This window comes from Platalea leucorodia (genome assembly GCF_965183815.1).
Source record: "Platalea leucorodia genome assembly, chromosome: 1".
NCBI classification, from domain to species: domain Eukaryota; kingdom Metazoa; phylum Chordata; class Aves; order Pelecaniformes; family Threskiornithidae; genus Platalea; species Platalea leucorodia.
This window is the reverse complement of record NC_138823.1, coordinates 14,169,362-14,178,941: the sequence shown is the minus strand read 5'-3', so window position 1 is coordinate 14,178,941 and position 9,580 is coordinate 14,169,362. Positions and strand designations below refer to the sequence as shown.

Sequence of the window (9,580 nt, the reverse complement as noted above, 5' to 3'; positions counted from 1 at the left end):
TCAGCACAAATTTTGGGGGAGGAAGTATGGTTTTTTTTTTTTCCCAAATATATTTAAAAAGGCTAAAGAACAAAATGTTGGGGAGGCAGCATTTTTGGCAGATAGTAAAATATAAAATATGTGATTTAGAAAAAAGTTGGCTTAAAAATACACACACACAAATAATACAGTAATATAAAAATACAACTTAGCCAATGGCCTCTTAAAATTTACCTTTGGCATTACATTTGGCAGCCTAACACAAAAGACCCTTCCTATAAACAGAACTATAAAAAAGAGAAGTTCATAAATTAGGTTGCAAGGGGTTGTAAGATCCTTTTCTCGATTCTCCAAACTGCTTTCCTTCCTGTCCACACACATAAGCATGACCAGTGAGGTATATAGAACGTAACACTGTCAGGCATATGCACAATAAAAAAGTGCATAAACATATAAGTTCTCCCATTTTCTTGCGAACAGGTCGAAACTGTGTGGTTTGTGTTTTCCCCCCCTTGGAAATAAAAAAAAAATCATTTTTTATTGTTTTTTTTTTCCTTACTTTGGCAGGATGAAAATGAACCCGGAGGAATACAAATGTCCTATTCCCAGCAGCAGTGATCCATTTCCCTTGGCAACATTCGTCTGATGCCACAGATATTACAAGGTCGTTGGGTTGCTTTACTACTCTCTGGGTAACTTCCCACGGAATCATCATACATCTAGCACCATGTCATAGTGTTGCTCTTTCTTCCGCCTGCCACATTTGGCGATAAGAACAAAGTACAAAGTCAAAAGCATAACCCAGTAACATGCATAGAGTATTGTGCCAATGATGAGAACTGTCTGTTTTGACTCAGAAAATGGCTTTTTTGATTCCTTGTAGATAGTGAAAATTACGCCACCTAGGAGGATTGTAAACCAAATGGAGACTGGAATGAGTCCTATAAAATTAACTACGATGGTTTTTCTTCCTGACGTGCCCCACCCTGCTTTGTTTATCGTGGCAATTGCAAACATCTTTGCTGGCAGTAAACTTGACATGTACAACACTGAGTAGAGTGACATGAAAACCATGACAATGTTTCCCCTAAGGAAGCTGGCAAAGGAAGACTTTACCAGGCCTACTAACTGAACTGTCAACAAGAAGAGGAGGATGTTCCAGATTTTTCCCCTGTAGAAGAGCTGAATGACTGTGGCGATAAGGAAGAAAGGAAAGAATCCAGTGATTACAGCTTCATAGGTCATCCACAAATGGTGCTTGTGGAACCACATCGCATTATAAAGCCACTCTCTAAAGTATGATTTACTCCAGCGGGTCTGCTGATTCAGCCACCTGAGATACTCTATCGGTGTTTCGGTAAGGCACTTGGATCTAGCTGTGTATTTTGTTGCATAGCCCAGACTTAACACTCTGTTAGTTAGATGCCTGTCATCTCCGAAGCTGCACTGAGAGCCCATAAATTCTTGATTGTACCAATCTTCCACAAATTCATGGAGTAAAGAGTTTCTGTACATTCCCAGAGGTCCACTGATGCACTGTACACAGCCGAAATAGGACTGACAGGCTCTTTCTATGTTAAATGCCATCCAGTATCTCACACTGCTCAGAAAGGAGATCCAGGAATCATATTTGTTTAAAATCTGCAAAATAAAAAAAGTTTTCATTTTAGATGAGCTCCTAAGACAGAAAATATATACATTGGATCAATAAGGAGTTTGCAGAGACTAGAGCACCGTTAACTGAAATACAGGGGGAACCTCACTCCTGTGTCCAACTCATGGCGAATCCAGGAGTTACCTATACAGTCCAGGACATTGACAGGACAGGCTAGGTGAAGCCTTCAAGTCTGTTCCACCAAAATGTTCTCTTTTTCCTCACAACCTTTCCTATTGTCCACCAAGAAACTTCTTTTCTGGCTCATTCTTCCTTTCCCTTCCCCCCCAGTTAAGGACCTGCTGGACTCAGCCTTTCCCAAGAGGAGATGGTGGAGTCCCAGACTGCTTCTCTGCCCCCTGCCCACATCTTTGGGACTCACAGGACTTCTTCCAGCCCTCCTAGAGCTATGCCAGAGCATGAGAAAGGCTGAGCACATGGTCTTTGACCTACATTTTTGGTATCATAAGGCCGGCCCTAGAGGTTTGACCCTGGACTGTGTCCCCATAACTGACATTAGGCCCTCTGAGGAACAACCTGTTCTGATTCGTCTCTGCAGCACCAGCCCTGTTATGTTGCCCCAAGTACTAGAGTCTTGCTTTGGCCCACATAAAGGTCTCAGTCTTTCTCTTCTGTATGCCCCAAAGCTCACCTGAAGCTCAGGCCTACACTTAAAATACATCATAGACATAGTCTAGGAATCTGAACACTCAATGAAGCTACGAGTGTGTGCAGATGCCCAAGTCCATGTCTTCACATCCAGGTTCTCAGCACACACCTTGTGCTGGGGAATGTGGCAAGGAAGTGTGTAGCAGGGTGGCTGTGCCAGCTCTGCACCAGTATCTTCTGAGTGAAGGGATTTCAGGGGAATCTGTGGCCTTCTATAATTAGAAAGCATTTTCCTGCAACTAGAAAAAAACAGTCTTTTGCTCTGATGGCCCTAATTTCTGTCAGGTTTGAAGGCCAAGGGCCAGTCTTGTCTCTGTTTCAATTTAATTCCAGAATATTTTAGAAGCAGCAGGGCTCAGGGATAGGCTCAAGCCTGGCTCAAATGTACTTGGTGTATGCTGGAAAGTGAATTAGGTAACAAAAAAAGCCCAGAGCCTTCATTCTGCTACCTTTCCTTCCAGAGTACACATGTCCTTCCCACCTCTCTCTGCAGATGCTTATGAACCTTCCCTGTCATAGCTGAACCTGTACTGTCTCCTGCTAGTTGTACTCACATGTGCCTGGCATCTCACATGTGTAGGGTGAGTGTGATGCCTGGTTCGTGGTCAGTCCAGAGCCGCAAAGATATTCAGGCTTCTGTGGGAATCTTAATTTCTGGAGTTAAGAGCCACATGCCTGAAATACTTCTGGCTACTGGGGTGTTCATTAGTAAGTGCTTGCCCACATAGATGGCCCTTTCTCCTCCGTCTCACATAAAAGCCCAACTGAGTACAGGGGACCGGTCCTAAGGCCAATTGAAATATTCATATGCATTTTTCTTTATAAATTGCAGCAGAAGCAATTGTGTCAAAAGGAATTAACAGCCTTTTGCTGCAGCTGTCAGCCAAACTCGGCAATGCTGGAAATCCTAACAGAAGTGGAGCTGGGCTGACTTGGGGGCTTTCCATTGTTCTGCCTGACAGAGATGCAGAGGAAACCCAACAATACACAGAGTGCATAGTGCACTGCATTTCAAAAAGGCTTTTATTCCTAACAATCTTGGCTGCCAGTGGTAACATAATTGAAGTGCTTGGGGTGCTGGACTTGGCTTTGGGAGACCTGTTCTCAGTTCCCTGCTTCCCTATAGCTTTTCTTTGGTACCCTGAGCAGGCAGTTATACTCAGAGACTCAAAGATGCGACAACAGTCCTGACAATTCCAGTGCCCCACTTTTCATGTATATGGGGGAGAATAATATTCGCTTGCTTTCTATGGGTCTTAAAACCATACAGTGCTCCCATCCAAGAATAAGAGTTTCCATTCAACAGACAGAAGGGTTAACGTATCATAAGAGCCTCTATAATGGTATCACAATATATTCAATGCTATTCTAGGCAGGGAAATCTGTTGCAGTGCAAATAGTTGCTGAAACCCCTCTGTTAATCTGAAAATTGTCATACTCACCTGCACATCACCTCCAACTCCTCCAACCATTGGATCTTCTTCTAAAACCTTTACCATCTCCACTGATGAGGCTGGATCAAGCATTGTATCTGAATCACAGACCTACAAGTAAGACAAAAGAAGAACAAAAATGGCTTAAGAAGAACACTAGAGAAGAAAATAAAAATCATGCACATGATTGTAGTGACTCTAAATGCATATTCTCCTGAATGCAATTAAATCTCACTTTGGAGTCTGTACTGATACTTCTGCTAAAGGCCATTTGTATCAGGCAGCAAGGAGTGGCGCTGAACGAAACAGAGTGCTTGTTAGGGCTGTGCATGCAAACAATCCTCTCTTCTGTATCAGCTCTATTTGTTTTACTGGCACACTGGGCTGGCTTCTTCGAATAAGAGATACGCTCTCAGAGATGGGGGACTGCAGAGCAAGACAATGTTTGTGGGTGTGTGGCAGATTCCTGCTGAGCCCTGACATAGGGTTTCCCTGCATCGCCTGCATGATTGTACCACTCTGGTCAAATGTTTCCCACTGCCATATGAGGGAAGGAGCAAGGAGTTAAATTCCAGACACTTGTTATAAAAAAGAGAAAGAAAAAGTCAGCTAGGAGTCTGGGAAGAAACCTAATAGTTCTTTCACTCACAGAAGGCTTTAGCAATTCATGTAAGATATGTATTTTGGATTCCAGAACAAACTCATTTTTAATTTTAGATGCATGGTGTGTTATTAGTAGTGCAGGGATTTGACATTTGATATATAGAAATTATTTGCTATTTTTCTCTGGCATTCTTATAAAAAATATCTAAGGCCATAAGGAGCAAGTCCCAAAGTGCAGTACTCCATAAGACCAGGGCAGAAATAGATGACACGCACAAGGCGTTTCAGCCACACAAACACTCCTAGTCAACTAAACACTGTGTACATTAGAAATTGGCTTTCCTCCGGAGAGCAGGAGGAGGGCTCAGACAGGCTGGCCGGTCTGCGAGGCAGCTGGCATTGCTTTCCTTTGCTCAGAGGCAAATGACATGGGCTGCAGCCTGTTTAAAACAAGCGGGTGTCTCCTTGTCACAGCTGCTGCTGAAAGTGGTGCCCCCATCATGTGTAAACTCATTTCACAGACACCCAGAAACTGGAGCAGAGGAGGCTGTCCCAACCCCTCTGGCCAGCTGGATCCTTCCCTACAAATTCTCATACTGCTTCCAGTTTATCCCCACATTGCATTCCTGTGATTTCAGATGGGGATGGCAGGGGCAAAAGTCAGTAGCTCCGCATGAATAACCTATTAAGTCGGATTCTGGTGAGGCTTCAGATCGGGTATCCTAATTTTGGTGTCCTTTCATCCAACCTTTCAATTCAGCCTAAGTCCACTCACTCCAGGGGAGTGGAAACCTTAATGTCTGGTCTGTGAAGGGGGAGGCGAGTGTTTTGGGGCTCCGTTATGGACCAGACTTGAGCAGGGACATCACCCAGTATAGTTGAGCTGCATAGCTCTGGATGCAGCTGAGTGTCTGCCAACATGCTCCTCTCCATGTTAACTCAGAGGGAGCTGAGAGGAGAAAGCTGATGAAAGCTGTCATATTTCCATCAGGAGAAAAGCCACAAGCATCTCCAGCTCCTGTTAACTTGATGCATCCAGCTCCTCTCCTCAAAAGACTCATCCTGAGGAACGCCTTTGTAACCTGGCCAAGGTGTGCCTCCAGTTTTGGTGGAAAGCTGTCATCAGTGACAGCACTCGGTGATAGAAAGGGAGCAAAACAATTCTGCTGAAGAGGGGAAAGGATGCCTATCTGGGACTTCCTGGACAGACCTGTTGCTGAGTGTTTTGCACAGGGAATCTGTAGTTTGCTGAGTACCCAGGGCTCAGGCAGTGATACTCATCCCATTTCTTGTGACCATGAGTGGTGGGCTGGGATCAGCCACCTCCTCAGCCCCTCTGCTTTCCCTCCAGTGCCTGTCACTTGATGCAGCTGAGAAGCCCCCACCCCATCAGATGCATTTATCTATAGCAGAAAGACCTGCCCATGAGCAACATCACTAATACGAGATGAGGAATCCTGAAAACACTGGATTTATTTACAAATTACCAGCATGTGTCCTGGGCATGACAGCACAGCAGACACGTCTGGGTTTCTGAGGCAAACCTGACAAGCCAACATTTTCCACCTAGATGAGGTTTTTGCAGGTGAAAAGAGGACAGGCCCAGAGAAAGGCAGACACTTAGGAACCCAGATAAAACACACCAAGGTCTGCCCAGCCAGGGGTGGCCCAGCACAGCCCAAGAGCCAATTTGCCATCTTTCTACATAAGGGCTGAATGACCTAGAAATTACTGCCTTGGGTCATAGAGTTGCATGAAAGGGACATTCGACCTTAGGCGAGCTGTTCAGATACTTGTTATAACCAGTGGCATTTCATCCAAAGCTGCTCTGAGAAGTTCAGGCTGTGCTGGGCTGTCCACATGGGTGCCTCCATCAAGCCAAGATGAACTGCACCCTGGCTGCCCTGACCAGCTCTGCACTGATGATATCTGCCAGTTTAACTCCTCTACCTGATTGCTTGCACCCTCCTAACTTCCTCCAGGATGCAAATAAGCCTTTACAGCAGTGTCACATATTTAATGAGATGCCACGAATGAGCAACAGCTAGTTATCTGCATTGGTCTGACTGCTTATGATTGTCTGTCCATAACCCCGAGCTGTCTTTTAAAAACCACGAGGCCCACAGTTTCAGGGGTGGACAATGGCACTGACTGGTCCACTTTTTTAAGTGCTTGATCATCGATGCAGATTGCTCAGCCCTTAAAATGCTGAGCCTGTTTAAAGTAATTTACTGTGGGTACCCCCAAAGAACCATTTGAAATATCTCAACCTTCATTCATTCATAAAGCAGAGCCACATTTTAGCTGCATTGCATCATGACTGTGTAGTAGCCAGGGCCACCAAGGTGCTGCATTTCTAATATAGATGTGACTGTAGATGTGACTGTGGCATCAATCATCACTGCAGCCTTTGGTGGCTGCTTACAGCAGCATTACAGTACCTGACACATTCATCAGGACTTCTGAGCCAGGTCAAGAGTGTTAGCTGACTGAAAGAGCAGAAATATCTCTTCCATTTTCTCAGTTTATGCTATGGCTGTTGAAAGAGAAACACTTTTTCCAGGTTCCCTGAACAAATGCAAGAGCTGGACTGCGAGAGGAAAGTTGCAATGAATCTGTTTCCTCTCTGCCTTCTTTCTCTGCAATCTGATACTTCTGTGTGAACTGATTATAAAACCATGTTAATAAAGAAAACCAGCATTTTTATCCCATCATAGTCCCTCACAGCACAAAACCAAAGTGCAGACAATGGAGAGCTTAAGCCCATTGTTTTCAGAGAATAAATCAGTTTCAGTTTTGGAAGTGGTAGGGGATGGGTTTAAAATCTTTGCCTTACTCTTCCAGCTCCTATAACAGAGTGGTTCCCATCACACTTCAGTTTCTGCCCCTCGTGTGTGTGGAGGACTCGCTGCTCTCCGCCCAGCTACTAGCAGCCTCTCTGTATCCCTTGGACAATGTGCCCGTGGATGCTGTGCCATGCAGAGCGTACACACACACACACACACAAGGCTGGGCATGGACCCCAGAAACACATATGGCTCAGCCATGCAGCTGCCCTGAGCCAGCAGACAGCATCTTGTGGGGAGCTGCTGCTCCACTGGAGGAGACCGCTGGATGCTCTGAGGTCGGGGGAAGGTGGGGAGGGCTGAGCATGGTTAATTAGGAAGATCATCTCATATTCAGTGGGATTAGTCAACTAAGCCTTGCTGGCCTTGATTGATAAGGAAGGGTCCTCACTCTGCAGCCAGAGACCCTGATCCCACCTGCCTTCCTCCCCACACAACCTCTTTCCCTTCCCGCAGTCAGCAGGGCTGTTTGCAGGAGAGAGGAGTGCTTCCATGTGTAAGGCAAAAACATAGAAAATCTTTCACAGGATCCAAGGCAGCTGGAAAGAAATGTGTCTCTGCTGCTTTGGAAACAAGGAGGGAGGACCCAGCCTAATTCATTTTTAAGTGAATAGTGTCATAAGGGCTTTAAAGGCCAAGTCGCGGTGAGTGAGGTAATGCAGCTGTAAGTGATGAAGCAAAAGCTCCTTCAGGCTTTAGCTGAAGAAATCTTTCTTTCAAGGCTGCACATTGACCCTTTTATTGAATACTGTGCACAGCCTTTGAAGCCTTTAAAATATCCCAATCTTTTTTACAGACTCCACCATTGCTCTGAGGTATTCCCTAGTGCCACCAAATACCTGTCTGTCTGCTTGCATATGAGGCCACTAACAACCTCACAAAATAAAACCTTACTGAGATCTTGACCTACAGGAGCAGAGAAGGGGTCTTCAGGAGGCCACTATCTTTGTGTGAAGCAAAACCATTTGGATGAGGGGGCAGTACTGAAGTCTGAAGAAGGATTTCAGATTTCTTCAGTAGCTGGTGCACAGATTTAAGATATTCACGGATAGGTTGACCATTTTAAAAGGCAGCAAAATATGCTTTTAACGGTCAAGCTGTTTCCAAACAGACTGAAAGGAGCACTGTGTTCATCAGGGACTAGGATGGCCTCTAACATGCTGCACAAAATATACAAAAGCTGCTTTCTTTCAAAGTGTGTTTGAATTGGCACTGACCTGGTGCTCTAATACCTACCTGTACATAATCCACGCTTCTCCCCAGTGCTTTGAATGCTGTGTACATTACTTCTCTTTTTCCACCCCATTTCTGCATGATGCAAACACTTTTGTTGGACAGGACCAGCTGAGATACGTGTTGCATGCTCTCTTTGTGAGACTCCTCCGTCTCACCCGGACCTTTGTCATGGAAATTATTACTCCAGATATAAGTGGCAGATTTGTCCCTACCCATGATTTCAGTAAAAATGTCCATCATGTAAACGTCATCTTCCGAGTTCCCATCAATGACCATAACAACTTTAATTCCAGGGTAGGTCAATCTTTTAACAGAAAGTAAACATTTTCTTAAGTAGTCAGGATCCTCTTGATAGGCAGCAATACAAAGGGCAACTGTTTTGTTCAGCTTGATTGGAGTCTCTAGTGACCGCTTCATTTTCCTGTGCTCTAGGAAGGCAAACAGGCTTTGGATGATGAGATGTGATGCCAGGATAGCACCATAGAGTCCAAAGGAGAAGTAGTAGTTGTCTGTTTGGATGAACTGGTAGCCCACAATGTAAGCAGCGGTGATTCCCAGCAGAAGGGACACCCCAAAGAGCGTGGTTCCAAGTATTCTCAGGATACATATAAACCTCTCACAATACATCTGCAAAGAAGCACGGAAACCGTTAGAAGAGCCACCCCTTGCTGATACAAGGACTCATAAGGGGTGCGTGTGGCTACAACATAGAGCTCAGCATCAACAGAAACAGCCTGTGCTTCTGGCTGTGTCACAGACTTACTGCATCACCTTGCTCAACATCTCTTTGCAGTACTTTCTCCGTGTAAAGTAAGATTTAAATACACTTAATGTACTAGGGATGTTTTCTACTATTTGTAATGTCCTCACAGAAGGTGCTGTCTATGTCAGCATCTTATTTTGGCAGCCTAGGCTTGCTCTGTCATATTACCCTGGAGGGGTTGGAGAAGGGGCTTTGGGGCCACCACTCACTTCATATGGTCACGGGCAAGCAGAACAGCTGAATGTCTGGGTAGCCCCTCCTAATCCCCCATCCATGTCATGACTGCATCCCGCCCTGAATCGCTTCTGTCGCTTAGTTATGTTTGCAAAAATATTGGAAAGACATTCTTAAAACAGATGTCTGAATGTATTTATAATTTTTTAAACAGATGTCTGAC

General features: G+C 44.9%; 1 protein-coding gene across 1 annotated transcript; it reads right to left on the bottom strand.

Moving 5' to 3' along the window:
- Window positions 1-690: 690 nt before the first annotated feature.
- On the bottom strand, window positions 691-9,047 carry HAS2 (hyaluronan synthase 2; the record flags this gene model as incomplete). Its single annotated transcript, XM_082307159.1, has 3 exons — window positions 691-1,620; window positions 3,745-3,846; window positions 8,421-9,047. 3 exons carry the CDS (start codon window positions 9,045-9,047, stop codon window positions 691-693), a joined length of 1,659 nt encoding a protein of 552 aa, XP_082163285.1.
- Window positions 9,048-9,580: the final 533 nt, after the last annotated feature.